The sequence below is a fragment of the Moschus berezovskii genome, chromosome 9, assembly GCF_049115385.1.
Source record: "Moschus berezovskii isolate FMDL1 chromosome 9, NW_MosBer_1.0, whole genome shotgun sequence".
NCBI classification, from domain to species: domain Eukaryota; kingdom Metazoa; phylum Chordata; class Mammalia; order Artiodactyla; family Moschidae; genus Moschus; species Moschus berezovskii.
This window is the reverse complement of record NC_142468.1, coordinates 85,920,870-85,947,978: the sequence shown is the minus strand read 5'-3', so window position 1 is coordinate 85,947,978 and position 27,109 is coordinate 85,920,870. Positions and strand designations below refer to the sequence as shown.

General features: G+C 41.4%; 1 protein-coding gene across 1 annotated transcript in view; it reads right to left on the bottom strand.

Annotated features, from left to right (window-relative positions):
* CMYA5 (cardiomyopathy associated 5) overlaps positions 1 to 27,109 on the bottom strand; it is a 104,902-nt gene that overhangs the window by 28,954 nt on the left and 48,839 nt on the right. Inside the window, exons 2-6 of the mRNA XM_055436249.2 lie at positions 15,556 to 25,792; positions 12,661 to 12,756; positions 11,028 to 11,261; positions 9,477 to 9,499; positions 4,787 to 4,905 (exon numbers count right to left, since the gene is read on the bottom strand). Coding sequence (XP_055292224.2) covers positions 4,787 to 4,905; positions 9,477 to 9,499; positions 11,028 to 11,261; positions 12,661 to 12,756; positions 15,556 to 25,792 — 10,709 coding nt within the window. The remainder of the gene's footprint in view (positions 1 to 4,786; positions 4,906 to 9,476; positions 9,500 to 11,027; positions 11,262 to 12,660; positions 12,757 to 15,555; positions 25,793 to 27,109) is intronic.

The window sequence follows — 27,109 nt, the reverse complement described above, 5'->3', positions numbered from 1 at the left end:
GGCAAGTTCATGAGCTTTGGAGGGAGAGGCTGGCCTAAGGCTAAACGCCAGATCCCCTGCTCGTAAGCTGTGTTACTTCAGCTTCAGTTCCTCCATCTTTAAAACAGGAAAACAACAATAATACTATTTCCTCCCAGGATTGTTGTAAAAAGCAAGATGATGCATATCAAGTGCTCAGCAAAGTACTTGACACATAACCAGTGTTAACATTCAAAAAGCAACATGGCCTTTGCAGGAGCACAGAAAATGGAAGGGAGAAGGCAGGAAGCCCCTGACAATGGAGCTGAAGTAGAGACCCTTCATCTGGTGAACACAGAGGGGCCACAGACCTAAGACATGGCGGGAGGCTGCATGAGAAGGCAGGAAGCCCCCTGTCAGAGCACCTCCCCAAGGGCTGACAGTGCTCCAGAGGCTCTTACACTATCTTTGACTTTTCTACTTGTCTTCCCAGCAGAAAACCAGTGTCACATTCTAAAGGGGTCCACCAGATAAATGTAGTTCAGTAAATTTTATGGTTTATGGAAGAGCCAAGCAGATTGACTACTGTCTATCATCTTTGAAGTAGTGCTGGAGAACTTTCTGAAGAACCAACAATGAAAATGCTCCCTTTTCCTCTATGAATTATACATTGAGCTTTACCTGCTTTTTATTTTTTATTTTATTTTTTTAAATTTTTATTGGAGGCTAATTATTTTACAATATTATATTGGTTGGTTTTGCCAACTATTGACATGAATCTGCCCCGGGTGGACATGAGTTCCCCCTCCCGAACCCCCCTCCCACCTCCCTCCTCCCCTTATCCTCCCTCTGGGTCATCCCCGCATACCAGCCCCGAGCATCCTGTAATATGCATTGACCCTAAACTGGCGATTCGTTTCACATATGATAATATACATGTTTCAATGCCATTCTCCCAAACCTCACCCTCTCCCACAGAGTCCCAAAGACTGTTTTATACATCTGTGTCTCTTTTGCTGTCTCGTATACAGGGTTATCATTTGCATCTTTCTAAATTCCATATATATGTGTTAGTATATTATATTGGTGTTTTTCTTTCTGGCACATCCAAGGAAGGCAGGAGGCGCGCAAATTACCCACTCCCAACCTGGGGAGGTAGTGACGAAAAATAACGATACAGGACTCTTTCGAGGCCCTGTAATTGGAATGAGTTTACCTGCTTTTTAAAATGGTAGCATCTTTTCAGAAATCTCTATATCTGGTAGCTTGTTGCTGCTGCTGCTGCTGCTAAGTCACTTCAGTAGTGTCTGACTCTGTGTGACCCCTTAGAAGGAAGCCCACCAGGCTCCACCGTCCCTGGGATTCTCCAGGCAAGAACACTGGAGTGGGTTGCCATTTCCTTCTCCAATGTGTGAAAGTGAAAAGTGAAAGTGAAGTCGCTCAGTTGTCCGACTCTTAGCGACCCCATGGACTGCAGCCTACCAGGCTCCTCTGTCCATGGGATTTTGTAGGCAACAGTACTGGTAGCTTAGCAAACTTTAAATTGATAATTGAGTCCCCCCTCCCAAATTAACAAATTTGAAGGAATAGGCAGTTGTAGGGAATTAAGCAATGCATGTAGGCTAGAAATAATTTTGTACCTAATCTACTCCTTTAAAAACATTGAAACTAAAACATCTTATTTCAAAACAAGAACCACTTTTATTGTTTAAACTATTCTAAAAGGGAGAATGAATATTCCATGTATGTAATCTACTAACAGTGGCTCAATTTACAATTCCTATGCGGCACAAGAACATCAGAGGCTCAGACTTTATACATTATCAACACTATTTATACTTCTGGAGTAAAAAACTTGAGTAGGAGTGATGCCAAAAATCCAAAATGATTTTAAGACTTCCAGACATAGGCTAAGGAACTGGGTAAAGGCATCACCCCCATGGATTCCTTCTGCCTGACAGAGCATGCCCATAAAGAGCGGTCATGCTCAATGAGCTAAGCGTTAGATCAGCCTGCAGTTCAGTACTTGTAGTGGATACAGAGTCCCACTCAACTGAGCTTTCAAGAAAGTCCTCAGGAGAACAGCATTATCTGCAATAGCCAAAAGGTGAAAGGAACTCAGAAGTGTATCAACAAGTAAATGGATAAGCAAAATGCAGTATCGACACACAATGGGATTTATTCAGCTTTAATAAGGTAGGACATTTTGACACTTGGTACAACAGGGGAGAACTTAGAGGACATGATGCTCAGTGAAATAAGCCAGTCACAAAAAAGACAAGTACTGCGGAATTCCATTTATATGAGGTACTTAAGAGTAGTTAAATCCATAGAGACAGGAAGTAGAATGGTGGTTGCCAGAGGCTGGGGGTGTGGGTGGGAGGAATGAGGAACTGTTATTTAACAGATACACAGTTTCAGTTTTGCAAAAAGAATTCTGGAGTTGGATTAGTGGTAATGGTTGTATGATGGTGGCTTCAACGTGGTTAAAACGGTCAATTTTATTTTACACAATTTTTTTTTTAAAGTTCTAAGGAGCAGAGTCAAGAAGCCTTGGGGTGTCACGAATCTATGGTTATCCCCCCTTTCACAGCAATACACTCAGCCTCTTTGGTGCAGACCAGTGGTTCAAGTGCAGAGACTCTGAAAGCCAAAGACCCCCGCCACAAACATCCCCAACAGCTGTGTATCTAGAGCAATATGAGAAACAGTTCTCTGTTCCCTCTGTTTCCTCACCTGTCAGATGGGAATAATAATAAAACCTGTCTCCTTGGAGAAGGCAATGGCAAGCCACTCCAGTACTCTTGCCTAGAAAATCCCATGGATGGAGGAGCCTGGTAGGCTGCAGTCCGTGGGGTCGCTAAGGGTGGGACATGACTGAGCGACTTCACTTTCACTTTTCACTTTCACACATTGGAGAAGGAAATGGCAACCCACTCCAGTGTTCTTGCCGGGAGAATCCCAGGGACAGGGGAGCCTGGCGAGCTTCCGTCTATGGGGTCACACAGAGTCGGACACGACTGAAGTGACTTGGCAGCAGCAGCAGCAGCAGCGGTGTGAGATTAGACGACAGTCTAACTAGAAACAGTCTCCACCCTGCCCAGAATCACATAAGCAGGGCAGAAACGTTAGGGCTGCTCTGTTTCTCATTACACTCTCTGAAGCAGAGGCACAAGGTGTGGCGTTCATCTCTCAGAGACCAGTCCTCCTAACAGCTTGGAACTACTGGGACTGCCACATGTACTGTTTGTGAATGCACCATTAATGCTTTGTGACCTCTGAAATGTACAAAATGCCCCCTCACTGCCCATCAGATTCAAAAGAATGTCCTTGAGACAGGGTGCTCAGGGCCAGTGCACTAGGATGACCCTGGGGGATGGGATGCAGAGGGAGGGGGGAGGGGGGTTCGGGATGAGGAACATGTGTACAGTTCAGTTCAGTTCAGTTCAGTCGCTCAGTCGTGTCCGACTCTTTGCGACCTCATGAATCACAGCACGCCAGGCCTCCCTGTCCATCACCAACTCCCAGAGTTCACTCAAACTCATGTCCATCGAGTCGGTGATGCCATCCAGCCATCTCATTCTCTGTCGTCCCCGTCTCCTCCCACCCTCAATCCTTCCTAGCATCAGACTCTTTTCCAGTGAGTCAACTCTTCGCATGAGGTGGCCAAAGTATTGGAGTTTCAGCTTTAGTATCAATCCTTCCAATGAACATCCAGGATTGATCTGGAACATGTGTACACCCATGGCTGATTCATGTCAATGTATGGCAAAAACCACCACAATATTGTAAAGTAATTAGCCTCCAATTAAAACAAATAAATTTTTAGAAAAAGAAAAAAAGAAGAATCCCTTAAAAATAAAAAAGTTACTCTGTTGACCAGAATTTCTTGGTTTGCAGTCTTGGCTCCATTCAAATGCTTCTTACAGATATAATAAGAAAATACCCCTTTGTTCTGAGATATACCTAAAGAAAATCTATTAGGACAAATAACTGAATTTTTCATTTTATATAATGTTGGAGGCTTGGGGAGGGGGCTTTTTTGTTTGTCAATTTTTTTGAAGACACAGTAGACTTTTACTGGTTACTAAATTAAAACTCTCCCCACAGGAATAAAAGTTAATTCTCAATTTGAAAACAGAAATCGTCTATGGTTTGCTTTGCAAGATTATAGCATCTTTTAAAGAGGGCGTCTAAGTACATTTTACAGTAAGTGAAACTTGGTTACTTCATTGAAACACAGCAGCTTTGAAAAAAATCTAAATAAATTCCATTGTCTTGTTTGTTAAAATAGCACATTAAAAAATGTTTTGAAGAGTCGGCGGGATGCTTTTGACAGCTGAGTAGGAGGAGGCTCCTGGCTACAGAGCATGATGCTGAGCTGTTAGCTCTCTACGTTAATCTGTTTAGTTTGAAAAAAAGAACTCAACTGAAGAGAGGAAAACCACTCCAAAAGAAAAACCTGTGCAACATATATGAAAATATTTGATTTCTCTTTCCTTCTATACCTGGCTGCTGGTGTGAAGCAAATAATCTCTAAGAGAGAGAAATCTTTTGAGAAGAAAAGAGAGAAGACCCTCTGATTCCACTGCTCCATCCTTCCACCTCCTCAGTATTCCAGCACAGTCACAAAGCTTCAAATGGAAATGCCGTTTATAACTGAAATGGTATGCTAGTCTCACACTTTATTTCAGAATCTAGCTTTAAATTCTTACAAGAAAGATTTTTCCTTTTCCACTCATAATTCCTTAGCTTCAAAAACTTTACAGAGCAAACAAGAAATAACTGCCAAATTTCACTGAGGTAATTAATATATCGAAGTTCCTACCAGCCACTTGTTTTAACATCTGGTCACTTCTTGCCGAGCTATCATCATAATGTTCAAAGAGTGAAAACGCAGCAGGCATTTTCTCTAAAGAAGCAGTGTTCTCCATTGCAGAAAGCAATCTGTTGGGAAAATAATTCTGTGTAAGTCAAGAAATTATTAACATATACATAATGAAAGCTAAGAACAACTATTTAAAATGAAGTTGTTGTTGGTATTGATGGTGGTGGTTTTTGTGAGGCATTGTAGCCAAAAAGGATTTAAAATGTTTCAAAATCTGGAAAGATATGTCTAAAATCTATTCATAGGATTCTTTAGTGCAACTGATAATATTAGAAACTCCATTCCTATAGCCTTAAATTGAACAGATTCCATTGAATTATACAGTCTTAATTTTGCCTCTATAAAGTTAGTCCTAAAAATGATTACACTTGAATGATTGTTTTTATTCCCTAAAGATAAAAAAGGTTCAGAGCCCATCTGGAAAGTCACATACTTTGTGATGTCTTTGCTGTTTTCAGCTCTCAATATTATACATCTAGACATTTAGTCTTTCAAGAAAATACACGCATCTACTAAGTGCCAGGCACTGCTATGAGTACAGCAACAAAGGAGGAGAAAGTCTATTCTCGGAAGACTAAATAAGCCACAGCATATAAATTGTTAATGTTTCTTTATATTCAAGACCCTATTAGGAGGGATGCCAACAAATACCAGCTCTGAGCACTGGCATCCAGGTGAAATACGGACTTAAAAAAGGGTTGATTCTCGAGAGGGAAACGGGGGAAGGAAGGACTGCAAAAGCATTTATCCTTAGCATGAGGGCCTAAAATCTGGTGAGGAGCTCTCCTCTGTGTACCTTACTCAAGAGGACGGAGAATACCTTCCAGAAATTAAGTCAGACATTAGGAACCCATGGACTTTGTCTGGGGTCTGGGCAGCACATGCCCACCTCTAAGCCTTTTCACTTGCTACTGGAACTTTCTTCTCCTAGACACCTGTGTGGCTCCTGCCTCACTTAACTTGAATCTCTATTAGAATGTCAGCCCCTCAGAGAGGCCAGTCCTGCTGCTGCTTCTGTTACTTAACTCTGCTGTGTTGTTTCCTCAGACTCATTACAACCTATTTGTTTTTGCCTGTCTACTTCACCTGAATATGCCAAAAAAGGACTTCACTCTACATGCCAAAAAAGGACTTTGCTGGTTTCACTACAGGGTTATGTTTCTTGGCACACAGTAGGCTTTCTATAAATATATGTGAATCAATAAAAGGACAAGGTTTCCTTTGGGTAAGAATATCAGGATCTTAGGTCTGGAAAATTTATCAGTATGAGAGGAAAAAATGATAAAATATAACTGAAATATTTAAAGAGTGCTCACTATGCAGGAAATGGCAACCCACTCCAGTGTTCTCGTCTGGAGAATCCCAGGGATGGGGGAGCCTGGTGGGCTGCCATCTATGTGGTCGCACAGAGTCGGACACGACTGAGGCTACTTAGCAGCAGCAGCAGCACTATGCTTACAAGTGTTAGGAATAATAAAATTCACTATCTTCTGATTTGAGGGAGATGCTCCATTAGGGGCTGGAGGTAACTTTTACTGAGTCTGAAAGGATCTTTAGGAGTTTCCTAGGCAACAAGAGAGTATGAGTGTTGCTGAGAGAACAGCAGAAATGAAGGGATGGGGCTATAAAAGTGTAAGACACACTCAAGGGCCAGAGGGGACCATGGACCTTGAGAACTGGGAAATGGAGACAATTAGAGATGAACTAGAAAGATGATTTGTGACTTGACTGGGAAGTCTTCCACGTCCACCAAGAGTTTCCACTTTGCCCTTTAAGGCAGGGAGAGTCACGAAGATTTTACGCGAGGGAATTTTAGAAGAACATCCTGGCATGAGTCTGAGGGAAGCTCTCTAGCACCTGGAGAGGTGGTGAAGCCAGTTGGGAGGCCCCAGGATGCTCTAGATGAGGGAAGGCAATGTGAACCTTAATTAAGGCTTTAGGGATGCAGAGGGTGGAAATGATAGACTCAAAATGAACAGAGAGGGGTCACAAGTGCATATACTAAGCCCTCTCAATACATGTCACTGACTCTTCGTAGCACAGAAGCTGTAGCTACAGACAAACATGTGAAATGTTTGAATTTCCCCTTAAGCACTGATCTGTTAACATTTATCAGTGTGTGTAAGGGCAGGCCGATGTCTTTTTATGAGCAGGTCCGACGAATGGTTGAGACTCTCTTCCATTATTATAACACAAAAGAGCAAAACAGAGAAAAAGCATGCGTCCTCTTAACAGAGCAGCATTTTCTAAGCAAATGTGTTTTTCAGAATATGCAAATTTTGAGTCTAAATATGCTTGACAGCATTCTTTAATTTAAGCATTTTTGGTGTTGTGAAAAATCATTTAATATGCAAGCATTGCCTTTAGATATATAATATGATGAGAGGGAGAAAAAGCAGCAAGGGGAAGAAACTAGAAAATTAGCATTTCTCATAGACAGGAACACCAATAACATTGAGACTTTAAGGTACAAGTTATCATGAGAACCTGGAAGGTTTCATTTCAGGGAAAAAAAATCAATCTTCATCCCATGTGTGCACATTTAACAAGATTTTCTTTAATTGCGCGTATATCTTCATCAAATCCCAAATTTTGTTATTTTTTTTCTTTACAGAAAAATAATGGTTATCCCAAGTATACTTTCCTTTTGGCAACATGCAGCTTTAGCAAAGATTAATTCATTGCCAATTGGACAATGAGATCAAAATTAATTAAAAAGACACACAGATGAACAACTTCAAGCACAAAACCAAAGAAATGGTATTTAGAATTAAACACATGTCAACTCATATTAGCAAGTTAATATTCTAATGTTTAGAAAAGTAAAAAATGTGAAACTATAGCATTTTTAAAGGCAAACGCATTTGCAAATTTTCACTCACTAAATTTTCTGGCTGATTAGGATCTTCCACAAGTGGATGAAATATAATAAATAAGCAAAAATGCCTGTATGCTGTCCAGTGCATATGGAATGGCATTCTAAATCCATATACTTCGGGGGGTAAAAATAAATGTCAATAATACTTAGAAGAAGTGTGTAACTAAAAAAAAATAAAGAAAACTGGGAGCAAGGCCTGGGTATCAGTTTTCAGACCTGCTCAGTGTGCCTCTGGCTCCTGTGTGAGAACTGGTCCCAGTCTGGTCCTGTACTGATCTGGGCTGTAGTGGATCTGGGCTGGAGCTCCAGGATTACCACACAGGTAACTCAGGCACAGCCAGTCTGTGGCTCCACTGGGCCAGAGGACAGGCTGTTATAAACCAGAGGTTCTCAATCCTGCCTGTGCATTGAAATCACCTAGCAAGCTTTAAAAATGCCCTGGCCACACCCCACAGCAGTTAAGCCAGAATCTCAGGAGGTAAGACTACATCATCAGCATTTTTTAAAGCTCCCTGAGTAATTCTAACAGAGCCACTGTAATAAAACCCTTATTAATTATTGCCAATATTAATATACAAATTGTTTTCTTAAAGCATTTTGGCAATATTCTTTTTTTTCCAGAAGTTGTAAATATAGTTTAATGTAGATATGAGACATATATTTTAAGGGGGAAGTTTTAGCTTCATTATATATTTGTTATCAATTTTTTCATTGTCTATTTCCTTGCCCATGTTTTTATTCATACTAATTGTGATTAAATCATGGAAGAAATGTTTGCATATTGGCAATATTCTGTTGAATAGATTCCCTTAACAGGTAAATAGGATTCATCTGTGTGGTTCTCATCTGAAAAATCAGATTTCTAACTGAAAACCATTTTTCTATATTTTAATATATCACAAATTCCTGATTTTTTACTTTATGCTATTTTACAATTTGAGACTGAATGAAGCAAACTGAAGAGGATATTCACAATTTTAGAAATTGACATTAGAAGGGTAAAATTGATTTAAAAAATCAAAAAAACATTAGGTTCAGCCTGTAGGAAAGACCTCAAGCCTAGCTATGGGGCAGAAAGGAAAATGAGTCAGATCAGTATGAGCATCTCATTATCAGATGCTCAGAAGATAAACAAAGATCTGTTGTTATGTGTTTTTATAAACAACACTTCCTGATTTCTTGTTGAGTGTTTTGCCTTTTAAATGAATGAAGAACTTCTCTTAGACTGAGTGTTAAAAAACAACAAACACGAAACAAAAATCAAAAGATTCATTTAGGTGAGCTGAACAGAAAGAGAAGATAAATGCATGCCTGTCTTTTGAAGAGAAAATGACAGAACATTCCATTAAAGATTACATAAGTCATCAAATTGCTCAAGGCAGATATGAATGATCTTCTCAAATACTCACATATAACCAATAAGTCGAAGCATATACAAAATGTTCTGTACGCAGTGACGGAAAAGATAGCCTAGTCTAGATTAGGTTGGAAATACAGACTACATCTCAAGGAAGCAGTTAAAAATCTACATTATGATAATTGTTATTTAACTAAAGCACATGCAGTTTTCTTTCAAAAGCTTTCGTTTAGCTTTTAAAAGCACTGTAGCTAAAAGTGCAAATCCAGGAGCTCACTAAATGTATGTCTATTTTAACTGGCAGCTCATTTTCTATAAAGCACCAAAATATTAAAAATAAAGCATACAGTCATGCTGTTCTCAGTCACCACTACATTGTGCCATGTTTTCTATACCTTTCATTGATTTCCTCAAACGACTTACGGAGGAATGAGAGAGACAGAGAGAGATTGAGAGAGGGGAAGGGGCGGGGGAGAGAGAGAGAGACTAGTTAACAATCATAAAGAAAAACCGACCTAGAGCGTTAAGATTATGTACATTTTAATAATCATTGCACTCCTCAACTACCTTTGAGGTTGTTTCCTTCGGGGGGCTTCATTCCAGGCAGCAAAGGAATTAGTGCTCGGAAGGGGTGGGGAGCAGGGTCTCGGATGGAGGGGGCTTTAGGTCTGCTCTCCACCATCAGCAAAGAGGCAACAGTTGCCTCTGCTCTGTTTCTTTCTACATTAACAAATGGATTAGTTTCCAGAACTGAATTCTCTGAAGCAAGAAAAATGACTTAAATGTGTTCAGTGTGTGAGAGAGAGAGAGCAAAATGTAATCAGTAGTTATCTCTAGATGATACCTTCTCTGTGCTTTTCTATATTTTCCAAATTTTCTAAAGTGGACATATATCACTTTTATAAGTAGGAAAAACATGCTTTCTTTTTCACAACTTGTTTTTCTAGAGAGAAGGAAATATTCTTATCAAACCCAGGTAAGGTTCTTAGGGAACACAAAGCACTTTATTAATGTTATACTTCACATGAGGTACTTAATTTTAAAATACTAAAGCTTTACCTTAATTAAACATAATGCAACTGAATGATTTTCACCCTCCTCTGGGGATGTCACGTCTATCCCACCCAAATTTTCTGCCTGGTTTTGCCTTTCACTATCTCCAGTCTTCACTAAAGGGCTGGGAGGACAGAGGAGCTTTGACAGCTCATCACAGAAAGGTGCTTTCCCAGTTGAGAACTGGGTCTGGAATTGCCCTCGAGGAAAACATTGCCGTTGCTCCTGGTTAATCCCGGCTCTGAGGAGAGCCACATTCTACTGCCAGTTTAGGGAATTGGGAGAGCAAAGAGCTGCCTCTGGGCGAAACTGGAGGAGCACCCAAGGGATTCCCTGTGCACAAGGTACTTGTCTGAATTAGGGAATCTGGTCCCCAGGAAGACCCTTGTAAAAAGATTAACATGATACCTAAAAGAGGTATCATGCTACGTCATGTCATCCTTTTGCATGCTGAAAGTGTACCAAAATGTTACTCTCCGCTTGGTGAGGCTCAGAGGGCACGGTCGAGAGGTCATTTCAGATTAGGGTGTGGAGTGGCGACGGGCACTGCAAGATCAGGCCTGCACCCACAGGCAGCATAGCACAAATAAAGTTTTCAGGCTGCTTTCCCTCCCTCTTAGAAGGCGACCAATCCATTGTGACAGAACAGACAGATGATGCTGCGGGTTGGCTTCCACGTGCCCTTTCGCTGGACCTGGGTGTTACGGCTTTAAGGATTGGATGGGCCTTTTCCATGAGCATCTGCCATGCCCTAATAATTTTTAAATGAGAATTATAGAAACTCCCCAGAGAGATATATATGATCTCAGGAAATAGCAAAAGTTGAGTTTTTAAAAATAGACTTGGACCAGACTGGGTTGAAGGTGTCTGGATCTGTTTGAAATGGTGCTTACAGTCAAGAAAACGGTCTCGTCAAGCTCCTCGGCTTCTCTCACGATGGTCTCCAGCGTGTCTTTGGCAGTGTCCATGCTCTGCAGAAAGTGGACCATCTGGTCGTGCAGGAACTCCATCTTCTTCTTCTTCGCCTCCTCAAAGCTCTGGGCCTTCTCATCGTACTGCGCTAAAACCTTCTTCATCATTTCCCCATTCTCTTCTTCTAGCCGTTTCTCATGTTCACTACAGTTTTCCTAAAAAAATAAAAACAGAAAACCAACTCTGAGTGAAAAAAGAAGTATATGTATTTTTTACGAGAAATACTAGCCTTTTAAAGAATTAATCTTTGGCATTCTGGTCAGAGAATCACAGATGATGTACACAATCTGAGTTTTCAGCCTATCAACCTCCTTTGCCATAGTTAGCTTTGCAACAGAATTCACTGTAAGAAGACTATCGAGAAGGATTTAGTTAATGAAACACACACAAAAATATCTGTAGGGAAGTCTTGCCCACCTGCATTCCCACATGACAAAACCTGGCATCACGATGAATGAAGATCAGGTAGCCAAGAGGGTTCAGTGCCATCTTTCCCACTCTACTAAAATCAGAGTGTGAAGGAGGGAACAGAGAGGATACTGGACAGGGTGCCACATTCACAGATGCTCTCCAGGGAAGGGGTACCTTCTGTCAGAGTCAGAGAAGCTACATGGCCCATCTGGACAAACTCAGGTGCTTAGCTGCCCTGACTAGTGTGTGTGACAGTCGTGTCCGACTCTTTGCAACCCCATGGACTTAGCCCTCCAGGCTCCTCCATCCATAGGATTTTCCTGACTAGAGGGCTAGTGATAAGGTGATCATATTATTTACTGTCTAAAAGGAACAATTTGGTGGCAGTGGAGGTTTGGCAGCAACAGCAATAAAAATAATCAGCAGGGGTTAACTGATTTACAACAGGAGTTAAGCAGACCTTTCACAAGCAAGCTAGAATAAGGAGTGATGGGGAAACTGCACTCCAGCCTCCCACAGAAGCCTGTCAATCCTGACTGATCAGTAAGGATGTCTGGGCTGCGTTCACATATCAAAGGAGTGTTCCTATCCCCTTCCTTCACTGCAGAGAGAGCAGGGTCCGTATGAACTCATCAAAGACAGCAGTACCATGAGAGACACTCATCTGTCCTTAGCAAGGAACACCAGGCAATGCTTTAGAGCATCTCTGCAGAGCTAGCCCAGTGAAAGGCAGGATGGTAGAGCAAGTAAGTTCCAATCTTGGCTATCAACTTACTATGACCTTGGGTAATATACTTAACTCTAAATCTCAGTTTCTTATCTATAAAATGGTAGCAATAATAACTCCCATTTCATATGGTTACTGTAAGGATCAAATTGGACAAGAAAGTAAAGCGTTTGCCCTATCATAGTTAGTACCCTATTTGTATGTGTATGTGTTTTTAAGGGCACATCATTTATCCTTAGACAGGAAGTAATCTCACTGATAACACAGAGGGAAGATTTAAGGACTACTTTTAATGGAACAAAACCAACAATGGCAAACCACAAATGCACACACAAACCCCAATTCAGGTCCTTTTAGCTTTATTTACTTGTGATGTAAGCAAATCGGGATAAAGTAAAAAGGAAAAGGTAACTCACCTCAATGGTATTAAAAAAGGATTCTATCTCACTAACAAAGGCTTCAATCCTCAAGGATTTTTCTTGCAAATCTTCTAGAAAGTCTGCTAATTGAACCTGAAGGAAAGAATGAAACTATCCTTAGTATATGACATTTGAGAAAAGAACTTCAAGCAGAGTGTTCCAATTTCCTTATAAATTTAGTATGTTTGGTAGAGATACCCTATATCATCTTCACAAACAAATCAACTTTTAAATTTTCTTTGCTGCTTCATCTAAATTGACTATATAGGTAATGTCTGATAAACAATTAGGAGGCTTTTTAGTGAGAGCAATAAACAGCTTATTTTCCTGTGCAAGAGGAAGGCCTATCTTGGTCAGCTGGTAAATTCAAAGTATACTTGTTTTAGTAAACTATGAATTGAATTCTTTCTCCTTAGTAAGGCCTCATTTTTTATACATTGTCTTTCTTCTTAGATAGCAGACTTTTTTCTGAACTGGTCCAACACATCTGAGAAACCTCCTTATATTTGCACCAATGGTTTCAGATGTGCTTGCCTCACATGACCCTGAGAAGTCACCAGGCCTGAAATCTAGCACACCAAACAATGAAAACTACCTACTAAAGAGATCTTAAGATTCTAATGACCCTCAACAGTACTTATTAGTTATAGAGTTAGCTGTAACCTATCCTGCAAAGCTTAACAACACAGAATCAAAGCGCTTCCATCTGCTGGATTCACTGTCTGCAGAATGATGGAGCAATTACGTTGTGGGAAGTCCCTTCAGCATCTGGTTCTCTGCTTCCTGCTCACACCCCCGTCTCTTCTCCACAGGGCTCCCGGATTCCCTCACCTATGTGCCTTTTGAGAAGGCAATCCCTGTCTCTAGAATGTCCTCCCTGCCCTGGTTTGTTAGAAAAACTCGATCCTATTTAGGCTCGCCAAAGCTGCACCTTCTCAAGACACTGTCCCCATCTCTCCAGTCCCCCCGCACCATTTCACTCACTCCCAGAGGGCTTCTTGCTCAGGACACTGCATTCCCATGATGCTGTGTGATTTGGGGGAGCTACAAGTCCAGGTTCCTTTATTTTTGTTTTTGTTCCCTATGATGAGCACAGCTCTTAACATGGAATATGAAGGGAGAGAGAGAGGGAAGGAAGAGAGTGATGAAAGAAATAAATGACAGATAAAAGATAATCCACCATAGCGGGGATGGAGTGGAGGGAGAAGCCAGGACCTAGATAATCTACAAATGCAGCCATCAGTTCCTGAAAACTCACAGATGGCCACTCACAAGATGTTAGACAATTCTCAAGTGACAACTTCTTAAATTTATTTTTAATTTTTAAAAACTGCCAACCAACTCAATCTTCACAGTCCATTTAATGAACGAAGCAAGTGTCTGGCTTAGTCAATTTGTTTTGCACTTTCTGTTCATACTCTTTGGAGAAGGTCTGGAAAAAAAATAAAAAGAACTTTAAAATGGTTTTAAAGCAGGAGACATCATATCTCTCTGCTTCTGAAATTTGTTTTAAATTGACAGTATTTAGACAGAATTATTTTTTTAATTTCTAAAACTCACAGAGATAAACAGAGCATAATTAAGAAGGCTGGAAAAAAGTCTCCTTTCTGCTGACAGTACCCAGTAGTTGTTAGTTAACAAAACCAAGTGTCATCAAAGAACGGGGCATATTTCATTGGTGCTGATGCATCTGAATGCCTGAGAGTCCAAAAAGAAATTGAAAAACAGCCTACCCCCAAACTTGACTAGGTAAAGTTTCAACAAAATTTCACACTGGAAAAATAGAACCAGTATCATACAAGTTGAGAAAGATTACTTTTCCAGAAAAAACCCGCAAAAATCCAAGGTTCAAATGTGTTATCCTACTGAATCAAAATGAATCTGACAATTATCAGTGACCTAATTGAATGATCATATTGAAAATCGCTACCATTACGAAGGCCCTGAGCAAAGTACAAGGATGCACATCAAAAGCATGAGCTCTGGCATCAGACAGATCTGGGTACCAATCCTAGTTCTGTCTTCTGTGACCTTGGACTTAGACTCTCTGAGCCCATTTTGTTACCTGCAAATCAAAGGCAATGTCAGGGTTTTTGTGAGAATGAAAATATACCTTGTATATAAAGAACTTAATACACTGCCTGGCCCATAGAAAGTGCTCAGCTCTTGCTATTCCTCTCAATTTCAGATCATTCTGCTGCTGTATGGAGAACTGACTGATGAAATAAGAGTGGAGATTCCAGTTAGAAGGCTACCGAAAGGTAGGCGAGAATCTTAAAGAAAAGTATTTCTAAGAAGTAACATATTTATAAGGATAGGTGTTGTGACTAACTTTCTAACATTGGGAGTCTATAGACAGCCAGAAGGAATGCAAAAACTTTCCATTTCTACCATCAATTTTATAAATAAAGAAGAAATGTGGAGAAAATAAAAATTTTAAATGCCTTACTGTCTTGAGCATTTTATAAAACTTGCAATAAAATTGTTTAATATGATATAATATGTATTCTTGAAGGATCATACTGTAGATAATAGAAAATAAATTGTGTTCTATACTCTAGCATGTATTTTTGTATTTAAAATTATTTCTATTTTGGATAATGTTAAGGGCTACTTTTATAAAACAAGAGACCTCAAAGACAGTTAACTGGGAATGCCAGTTTTTTATCCTGGTATACAGAGAATTTAAAAAAAACCCTGCACATATTATGTACCCAATAAATGCCTGTCAAAGCGATGTTAACTAAATAACTAGGGAAATATTCTTAGGTTTTTTTTTCAGACTATTATGCCTAAAGATGAATGTATCAAATATTGGTCATTTTTTAAATTGAGAAAATGAGAAAACAGATTGTCTACATATGATTACACACTTACTTTAAATCTATTTACCTTTACAGCACTTATAGCTGTATCAAGTGTTGAAATCTCATGGTCCTTGTGAGTGCCAAGCATCTTGTCAACAGCAGAAATTGGGCTTTTGCACGTGTAGCAATATGTGTCAATCTGAGATGTTTTCATTTCCTTTTCTTCCTTCTCGGTTACCAACTCTGATAGTAACTGGTCTTGTTCTGCTATCTCTATGCCCAACTCTTTCTGTTCAGCAGATTTTCTTTGTTCTGCTTCAGACACAAGTTCATTTTCACTGACGTGTTCAAAGGATTCTTTTCCTTGAGATAACACATCTTCAGGGGTGGACTCTGAATACAGGTCTTCTGATAGAGTGTCTTGAGCAACCACTTCATAATTCAGGGATTCAGCAAATTCATACTCGTCCTGAACAGGGCTACTGCGGACCCAGTCTTCACTCGGCTCAGGGGGAACCATTATTTGAGGTTCTTCTTGCAGTGTTTCTTGCATGCAAGTTGCACCAGATGCAAATTCTTCCTCTGGGAAGGACACTTGCACTGGGACATTCAGACTGACCTCTGGGTTTGCAGTTGCTGCTTCATTAGTCTGACTGCTCGTTTCATCTACTCTCTCCAGGACATGATGAGTATCTTCAAATGGAACCGCATAGCTTATCCTCTGGGTAACCACTCTGACTTCCTCGGTGATGGGAGCTTTCCTCTGCATAGCTGCATTGTCCAGGGTCTCCATGTGGCCTACTGACTCTCCTTCCCCGTAAGCTGCTTTCTGCTTCTCTTCCAGACTCTCCTCGCTGCCAATAGTTGCAAACTTGCCCCAAATTTCCCCTTCTGCAGTTATTTGTTGGTATGAATCATCCTTACCAATTGGCTTTTCTTCGAGACCTTGGCCTTGGTCCTTTTCAGTTACAGATGTGTCATGGAGAATGTCATCTTTGAGTATGTACTTCTCAAAATATATTCCTGTTCCATCATCGGTGTCAGAATTTCTGCTTGGAAATGAAGCTTCAGAATTCACACTGTCACCTTCAGAAGCTGTCTCCCCTTCTTTCTTTTTCTCTCCAACTGCTTCTTCATATAGATCTTTGTATAAAAATGCAAGTGCAGGTGGCTCCTCCAGAAGTTCAGGATTGATGGCTTTTGCAGTGGTAGGAAAAATCTGGGTTCGTGACAAAACTCCTTCCCCTTCATCAAATAAAGGCATCCCAGGTGACTTTGAGTCCACGTCTCTGTCTATGCTCTTTGGAGCATCTCTGTCTGCTAATTTTTGGATAACCAAAGACTTTTGGGTCTCTGGGTCAGATAATTTGCAATAGTCCTTTTCGAGTCCATAAAAACTTTCATCTAATTTCACCAAGTCATATTCATGTTCTAGGGTACCTTCCTCTGAACGTTCTGGGAAAGAGACAGTTCCTTCTGGAACTTCCTTTGATAGTTCTGCCTCTACATTTAATTTCCATGGAGCTCTCTGTTTTTCTGGGTCAGGGGAGATGTTATAATCAATCAATGTATATTTTTCAAAGTAATCCTCTTCATTGGGACTTGTGGACTGATTAAAGGCTAAATCACCAGTTTCTGAGTCTGTGGATATCTCCTCTTTGGCTGTAAGAATTTCCTTTTGTTGGTCTTCTTTCAATGGTATAACTTTTATATCAGAATCTTCTAACTTACTCTGTAGTGTTCTATGGCAAGTAACTTCCTCACTCTCATCATGGAGGAGTATAGGCTTAAATGAGATCTTCTCTTCCAAATATTCTAACTTATCTTGCATTTGTTCACTTTCTTCCTGATCAACTGAAGAAATAAAGGCAGGAGCATGAATATTCAGTATCTCACAACCTTCAGAAATGATACTGAAGGCACTCTTTTGATCTTCAGAAAGTCCAGCTGGCTTACTAGTCACTGTAAATTCTTCATCTCTTACACTTGAGTCTTCAGGCTCCTTAGAAACCATCTCATCAGCACTGACTGTTGATGCATTAGTTATAAATTGAGCATAGTTACTGCTTGCTGAAGGGCATGGTTCATATACATGGGAATCTTCTACAGCCTCCAAGTGGTGTTTTGAAACAAGAACAGGCTGTTCAAACATTTCCAATGTTCGATCTTGAGATGTCTGAGTAGTATGGACTGTAGGCCTATCCGGAGTCACTTCTGACCATGGCAGTTCTTCTTTCTTCTCTGGACTAACTTCTGGAGATGCTCCTGAAGCAAGTGTTTGCAGTTTCACAGATGGCAACAGATATGAAGGTGTTTCTAAGCTCTTTGTTTCACCAAAAGGACGATCTAAAATCCTTTCAGATTCTTTAGATGGAGAGCCTTGTTTACTTTCTTTTGTGGTACCGACTGAGCCACCTTTTGGCAGCTCTGACACTCTGACCTGTCCCTTTTCTTCACTGTGAGTCACCACATCCCTGCTTGACTTTTCCAGTACCACGTTTCCTTCCTTAGGTAAAGAGGGCTCATTTATTTCATCACGATAAGGAAGATCCACTGGAAGGAAAGCCTTGGTTTTCTCCACCAAAACTTCACGTTCTTCTAATGGATGTGGTTGACTTCCTACTGCCTTTGTTTCCCTGATTTCAGAGTAAGCCTCTGAGATCGTGGTTTCTGATGTTTCAGCAGCTTCTGTAGTTTTAACTAATGAAAATGGTGGGGTTTCACCCAAAGTAAGACAGAAAGAGATATCTGACTCTTCAGGTGGATGTCCAGCTATACTTATGGAATATGGCTCAATTTCCTGCTCCCTTCCTTCTGAAAATGCATGTGACTGCTCTTCTTTTTCTTCTCCTTTCTCCTCCTCAATAATTTTGTGTCTTTCTTTGTGATCTTCATTTTGATAGACTTGCTGCAGCATAGTAGAAGCTTTTGGTTCTTCCAATTTAACAGGGCTAAGCCCATGTATAATTTCTGCCTTCTCTATTTCATTAATATCTCTATGTTGTAATGGGGCTGCTGTCTCTTGTTTTTCTGCCAGCACCTTCTTTTCTGCCACGGAAAATGATCTCATTCCCAAGTTACCTTTCTCCTCAGCTGGGCTAACAGATCTGAGTTTTATTTCCTCTTCAGACACTTTCAAGGAAACGGGTTTTGGCCTCTCTTTCCCTAGTCTGTCTTCACCAAGATCAATTAAACTGTCTTTAGGTTCTTCTCCTGGCAAAATTACTGACCCCAGTTTCTCTGATTCTTCTGTAATATTTTTACTTGCAAAGCTAGATGAAGCTGATTCTGGCTGTTGTAGCACCTTATCTGTTGCATCAACTAAAAAGAGTGGTTTTTCTTTTTGATCACTTCTTGGCTCTTCTTTAAGAATAGAAATATTCCATTTAGATCGAGGGGAGATTTCTGGCTTCTGGAGTCTTTTACTATCAGTGACATGAAGAGGAACAGAAGTTTTGGCTTCTTCCATAATGGATTTCTCACCCATGGGAGAATAAGACTGAATTCTAAGATGTCCCTCGCCATCAGCAGAAGTAACTACTGAGGTCAGGTCCATTTCTTCTAAATAGTCTAGGACTTCTTTCTTCCCATAATCTTCTTTCACCACAGATTTTGGCTGTGGTGAAACTTCTACATTTGATAACAAGGCGGGTTTTACTTTAAAATCTTGATGCTCATCAGATTTAACTAAAGAATCTGTAGATTCTGAAGCAGTTTCAGGTCTGGCCTCTGGGAATATATGATCCACTGGCTTCTCAGTTCCATGAACGTCAGCTGGAGCAGGACCTTCAGAATCTATCACAGTCACTGTTTTTTCTTCAGATGGGCTGGGTTGAGCTTCTAAATCTTCTTTTTCAGCAACTTTGTTATCTAGAGTGCTTGATCTAAAAAAGAAACTGGACACCCATGATGTGAAAGATGAAATTCCTTTCTTTCCCTTTTCCTCAGAGATGCTTGGCTCCACTGCCTTCTGCTGCTTGGGCGGCTTTTGTATCCCCTCAGGTGACTCTAGGGGTTGGGGTTCTTCATTTTCTTGGGTTGAGGAGAGTGGTTTTATTTGTGTGGGTGCTTTCACTTCGGATGGTGGTTTCCCTCTCTCATTAGCATCATCTGCAACCTTTGGCTGAACCACGTTGGATTCTTCTAATGGCTTCTCTCCAGGCAAAGGGGATATACGGCCATGTGCTTCTTTTTCAACGCCCAGTGCAGGTTCTGCCGCTTTAGCCAAGACATGGGCAGCTTTGACAAGAGAGGGAGGAGTTTCTGATTTGACTTGTTCCATTGATGGGCCAGAGACTGGTTTCTGGAGGCCTCCTTCATAAGGTGTTTTGATTTCTTCCTGGTTGTCTTCTTTGAAAGGCCTGGAAATTTCTGTGTTTGCTTTCTCCACTACCAAACTTTCACCCCCGGCAAAAGAAAGGGTCTGCTTCCCTTCTGCCTCACTTCTCTCCACATTTCCAGCTGGAACTAAAGGTTTTGGTTTCGGGGCCAGCTTTATGTCTTCAGAAGAGTAAGTTTCCGTTGCTAAGGTCTCTACATTATCACGGGAGGTATTGAGAGTAGACACTGGCTCTTGGAATGCTAAGTGAGGTTCTGCTGCAGAAGGTGGCAGAATCTGCTTTCTGATTTCAGGCGTGTGGTCCTTCTCTGGCAGAGCAGGCTTGAGCTGCCCTGTCATCAGATCACTGGTACCGGAGGAATCCAGCTGCACAGACCCCATGACTCTTTCTTCATGATGATTTACCAAGTCTCTTTCTGGCTTTTTCAGCATCCAGTTTTCATCCTTTGGAGAAATAAGGGCCTCTTTCATGTGTGTTTCTTTAACATCTGTAGGTTCAGTTGTCATAAATAATTTTGATTCTTCCAAAGGCAAATGTTCTTTCATAAACAAAACTTGTTTAATACCCAGGTCTTGTTTATCTGCAAAAGACCTGCTTATGTCAGGTAATGTAGCAGCTTGATCTGAATCAAGTGCTTCTTCAGGCTTCTGTGGCACAAAGAGGTCAGAAGTGATCTTTGAAGAAGTGATCTTTGATGGCTCTGTTATACTCTGCAGTACATGAAATGAATTTGGTTGGTCAGTTTCATTTAGCTCAGTTACAGTATCTTCTGTCACTTGTGCCTTTAAATTTCCTGCTGGCAGTAATGGGCTTATTTCTTGTTTTTCTTCTTTTTTAAAGTCAGCTGAATGGTCCAGCTCTTCTGATAATCCTTTTGAGGATAAAGTGTATGACTGAAGTTCTTCTAGGCTGTCTCCTTCAAGTCGAGAGGTAAATGCTTCCCTTGATCCTAAGCTAACTACCTTAGCAGAGAGAGATTTCATTTCTTGAATCTGAGGTTCCTCCCTAAGGTATGAAGAAACCTCTGAAATTTCAGGAACTGTAGTTGACACATGAAGTTCCCTGTTTTCCTCTTTTCCTTCTCCTCGGCTCCTGAGCTCAGGTAGGCCCTTTGCTAAGACAGAATTCTCTGTTTCAGGTAGGGGAGATTTTATATGTTCTGTCTGTATGGATCCACTTTTCCTACTTAAATCACCAGCGAATTCTGAGCCAGCATTTCCAGTATCAGGTAATTCTGATACTGGATGTGTCTTGTCTCTCTTCTCGGATTCCAAAGAGAGCTGTGCCAGAGCGAGACCTGGTTTTTCTGACTGGAAATCTCCCTGAATTACAGAGGGTGTCTCTACTGCCTGTTCCCTCTTATCACCACTGAAGGCTAAGAATGTTGAAGCTAAATCTTCTGATGTTATATGTTGCAACTCAGGAGGAGAACTTGCTGTCACCTCATCATTGCCTTTGGGGACTTTATATATGGGTGCAGGTGACATGTTCTGTGAGGAAGGAAGTTCAATTTCTGTTTTCTTTATCTCACTACCTAGGCTGAGTGAAGGCACATGTTCAGGTCCTGACATCTCTGAGGCAGACACAGAATTTTTTTTCTGTGATAAATCCAAATATTCAGAGTCGAGAACTGTAGAAAATGAAAGATATTGTTTGTCTTCCACCCTTGCTTCTTTTGATACATCTGAATGCTGAGAAGACAAAGTTTTGGTTACTGCCAACCCAGGTTTAATGTCTTCAGTCTCTACCTTTGGCAAAACAGAATGCTCTGATATAGAGGATATGCTTGCAGGTAAATCAAATTTAATTTCTTTCTCGACTTCAGACCAAGCTGGATATTGTGATGCAGCAGTTTCAGTGGGAGAAGGACTAGCTTTGATTGCTACCTTGTCTTCTTCTTTAAAAAGTGAATGCTCATCTATAGGTGGTAAAGCACTTCCTAATTCACTCTTTTCTACTTTTGTTAAGACTATAGGGGTGGTAACAGGTAAGTCTGTTGGGATTTCTTCTTTTGCTAATTTGGTTAAGTCTGAATCATGCTTTGTCTCAGATGTTGTGATTATTGAAGAACTGGGTTCAATTTCTTTCTTTATTTCTTCTGACAAAGCTGAAAATTCTGGTACAGGTGGTCCATGCTCAACTTCCTGTTCCACTCCTGGTGAAGTTGAACGCAGCACTCTAGGTGTACCAGTTACTTTAGAATCAAGTTTCCCTTCTGTTTTTACCACTGATGAAATCTCAGGTCTAGATAAAGATGTTTCCTTTAGAGGTGAATATGGCCTCATTACTTCAGACTCATTCTCTGACAACCTTCTCTGTTCTAGTTCAGATGTCACAGTTGGAGCTAAATTGGGTTTGACATCCTTCTTTGGCTCATCTGCCAAGTCAGGCAGAACTGAATCTTTCATCCCAGACTCTGGGACATTTGGAGGCTGAGGCTCCATTTCTTGATCCTGCAATCCATGTGCTATAGCTTCTTGAGAATCAGGCACAATTTCTTCCTTACTTTCAACTTTTGACAAAGCCATCTGTTCATCTGCAGATTTTGGAGTGAGGGATGTTTTGGGTTCTTGTTCTTTCTTAATTGCATGTACTGACTCAGGTGAAACTGAACACTGAGATGCCGGCAAAACAGATTTGGCTTCTTCCTTTACTGTGGGTGATTGTGCAGGTGTTGCAACTAGCGATGAACTAGACTTCGTTTCTCCCCTCTCTGAATCACTGGTTAAACATGGTGGAACCAAGTCTTCAGGCTCAGGTTCTAAATACGTTCGAGTTCTCTGCTTCTGTGTTAGAATGAGATATTCAGATACAGATGTTGATGTTGTTTGAGCATCTGGCTTAATTTCTGCTTTCTCTGCTTCACTTGTTGAAGGGAGCTGACTCAAGTCTTCAGATGCAGACATCGAAGGTTCAGCTCTTTGCTTCTGTGATGAACTTAGATGCTCAGGTACAGGTGGAGCCGTTGTTGGTGCAATTTCTTCCTCATCTGCTTCTGAGAAGCAGGAATATCCGGATGCAGCCATGGCAGTTAACAGTGAATCAGGCTCAATTTCCTTTTTGTTCATTTCTGGAATCTTATATGGTGGGATGGAAACTTGTGATGCTGAGTCTGGAGAAAAAAGTTCCGTTTCCTCAGTGTCTTCATCTGACAAAATAGTGTGTTCAGATGGTGATGTTAAACATATTGGAGAATCACACTCAAATTCTCTCTTCCCTGTTGTTGCACAGGGTGGAAATGAGAATTCTGACACAAAAGCCGAGTCTGGAGAAAAAGGTCCAATGTCTTCTTGCTCTTCTTCTGAGAAAATCATGGGGGAGGAGGAACCTTTTAGATTTAAAGGGGATGTGTGGACAGTTTCTTCCTCCTGTGATTCCGGTTTTGCATATGGTAGTACCGAAAGTTCAGAAGCAGAGGTGGAAGAGGGTGTGTACCGCTCCATTTCTACTGTCTCTTCTTCCGAGAGGACCACATGATCAGGGGGGGCAGCTGAAAGTCGTGGGGCCTGGCATTCAGGAGTCCCCTCAGCTGTGGATGGTGGGAGGGAGCGTTCAGGCGACGAGGCCGCCTCTGGGGTACAGAATCCAGCGTCTTCCTTCTCTTCTTCTAACACAGTCTTGCGCTCAGAAACACCTTCTGATTTCAACAGGGAGACATCGTCAATTATGTTCTTTGGGGATTCCTGTCTTAGATTTGGTGGGCCTACATTTTGGAAGGTCAGTGCTGAATCTGGTGTGACACCCTCATTTCCTAGGTTCTCTTCTTCTGACAGGACGGTGTGTTCAGATGTCACGGCTGAAAGCGGTGGGGCCTGGCATTCAGAAGTCCCCTCAGTTGTGTGTGGTGAGAGAGAACGTTCAGAAAGAGAGGCGACCTCTGGGGAACACAGCCCAGGGTCTTCATTCTCTTCCTCTGACAGAATCAGGGGCTCAGAAACACCTTGTGACTTTAATGGGGACTTAAGGTCTACGGTTTTCTTTGGTGACTCTTCTGTTGCCTGAGAGGGAACTAAATATTCAGAAGCAGATGTGGAGTCCGGCGTGTAACGTCCACTTTCTGAGGCCTCTTCTCCAGACAGGATCATGGGTTCTGGTGTAACTGCTGAGAATAGTGGGAACTGGCATTCAAGAGTTTTCTCAGTTGTGGATGGTGAGACAGATATAGAAGCTGAAGTTGGGGAAGAAGGCTCAAATGTGTCCTTCTCTTCTTCTGACAAAACTGCATGTTCAGATACAGCTTTCACATGAGGTGAAGAAACTGGCTCAGCTTCTTGCTTCTCTAGTTCATAGTTCCAATCCTGTGGGGCTGAATACTCTGACACAAAAGCAGAATCAGTAGAAACAGACTCATTTTCCTCTCTTTCTTCCTCAGACAAAGTGACATGTTCAGGTGTTGAAGTTGTCAGTAATGGCAGAAGGGTGTCCTCCTCTTTTTCCTCCACTTCAGGGACCAAGCGTGGTGGGAAGGGCTCCTCAGAAACTGATGGACTTTCTGGGTAATCAAGTTCTATGATCTCTTCCACTTCCACTAAGTTAGAATCTTCAGGTTCAGGGGTAGCAGCCATTGGTAGAGGCATTTCTATTTCTTCCTTCTCTGGTTCTCCTAACACTAGAGGTTCAGAAAGAGAAATGGATGGCTCGGGCACAGATTCTTCCTTCTCTCCTTTGATGCTGAGATGAGGAGGGGTCAGTTGGTCAGCGACTGGTTCTGCCCTTTCCCGTGAAGTCAGATCCAGCTCTTCTCTCTCAGGGCTGAAATCTTCCTGGATAGAGGCTGTCAGACCTGGTGCACCTGATTCCAGAGAACCCTTCTCTGCCTCTAGTGAAATGGAATGGTCAATCGAAGACATGTCTTCCGTCTTCACTTCATCCAGTACAGGCGGTGAGACTGAAGAGTCAGGCTCTGCAATTACTGTTTCTTGTGAACCAGCCTCAGATTCTTCCTTCGCAGTTTCCAGGAACGCGGCTACAGATGTGTCGGGTGTAAGAGAGGAAGGCTTCATTTCACGGGGCTTTGCTTCATCAGCCAGCAGCTGTGGCACTACCCGAGGAGGGCTGAGCTGTGATTCCCGTTCTGCTATGGCATGATTTGTATGAGAGGAAGCTGTGTGCTGGTCGGCAGAGGCAGCCCTTAAGGGAAAATCATCGTAAGTTTTCTTCTGATCTTCATGACTGAATAAGGAGGTCAGGGATTTTGATCCTTTGGAGAACGCATCTCTCCAGGATGGAGCAAGCTCTTTTACTTTAACATCTTCTATGCTTTGGGCTACTGATTTGCTTGTTTCGGAAACTACTTTAAGATCATGATCGTCTGACTCTGGCTCTAGACTAATGGATGCATCTTTCCCCTTCCTATAATGGATTTCTTTAATGACATAACCCTTTGGCAATGTTCCATAAAATTGCAGAGGAATTAATTCTTCTTTAACAGAATTGAACATCTTGATTTTATACTGTACTGTTCCGATGTAGACTGGCCTTAACACTAAGGGCTTGTGTTCTTTGTATATTGCCCCCGTAATGGGAGGTGTACTTGAGGTGCTCTTCTTTTTCCTCATCTTATCATAAGTGCCAGTAGATGACTTCTCTTTCTGGATGGTTAGTTCCTGGCTTTCTGAAATTAAAGGAGTACTTGTTTTGTTTGCAGGAACATCTTGGGATTCGAAAGAATTTCTCTTTTTGTTGCCTTTCCGACGCAGAGATGGTGAGCCATGCTTTGACTTAGGCTTTCTTTTCTGAACTTTTTTAACTTCATCCACGATAAAGGAAACATTCCCTGGAGGAGAATTCAGAGTCGACCCTTCCAGACTACACACGCCAGACGTCTGACTTTCTTCCGAGGCCCAAGGAGTGGAAGGCCTACTTGAACTGGTCTCCCAGGTGATACCACTATCTTCTCGTTGAACTGCTACCATGGAAAAGGAGGGGTCAGATATGATACATTTCTTCTCGGTCTTGCCCTCTTCATCCTGGTCTGATAACCTACAGTAAATGATAATGTTATTAATAATTTACATATATTAATAATAATAACATCTTACTTACATATTAAATAATAAGTAAAGATCCTAGTTTTACTAGGTGAAGGATTAACATGAAGCTATGCGATTCATGGGGTCGCAAAGAGTCGGACACAACTGAGCGACTGAACTGAACTGAACTGAAAATATACAGATAAATAATGCCATCCATACCAAAAACTGGGACACACACAAAATAAAGTTTAAGAATTGAAGTCAGGATACCAAATACAATAACACATTCCAGACTGGAATGAAATCAATATTCTGCAAAGTAAAAATTTTAAAAAAGCTAACACTAAATTCACCACCTTTGGGACTTACCCCATTGGTCCAGTGGTTAAGACTCCATGCTCCCAATGCAGGGGGCCTGGGGTTCGATCCCTGGTCAGAGACCTAGATCCCACATGCTGCAACTAAAGATCCTGACTGCCCCCACTAAGACCCTGTGCAGCCAAATAAACAAACAGATACAAAATAAATAAAAATAAATTCACCACCTTCCCCATCACCCTATCAGAGAGTGAGCCTCCTGTGACTCCTCCAGCCCTTCAGACTTACTATTATCTGTATGACAGCAGTCACCAGGACCTTCATAGTGGCTGTTCTATCTGTGGCTCCGTGTTACTGTTATCACTACTGTGACCCAGTTTTTTATCACATCACCCTGCCACGGACTGTTTCATCAGCTTCCTAACTGGTCAGCTGATACCACATTTACCTCCCACCCTCCTCACACCCTCAATTCATCCTGCCTATCTTTTCAGACCAATTTTGCTAAAAATGGTCATCATGCCACTTCCTGCTCAAAAATGTCAGTAAATGCCTCACAGCTGTAGAAAAATTAATTCAAGATACTTAACTCTCTGATCCCTAGCTGACCTTCTTTCCAAGTATCCGCTTCCAACCTACACCTACCTGATACATTTCTGTTTTAACTAGATAACTCACTGCCCAGTATATCATAGGAACTGTGAGTCAGGGCCATGAGGAAAAATAGTGAATACAGATACATCACAAAAAAAACCAGCAACCTACTGTGTTGTACCCAATTGATCCGTAAACCAGGGGTCACAACAGAATCTACCTTATGGGATTGCTGTGAGGATTTAATTCACTAACACACATGAAATGTGCCTTGCATGTAGTTCAGTTCAGTTCAGTTGCTCAGTCGTGTCCAACTCTTTGTGACCCCATGGACTGCAGCATGCCAGGCTTCCCTGCCCATCAACAACTCCAAGAGCTTACTCAAACTCATGTCCATTGAGTCAGTGATTCC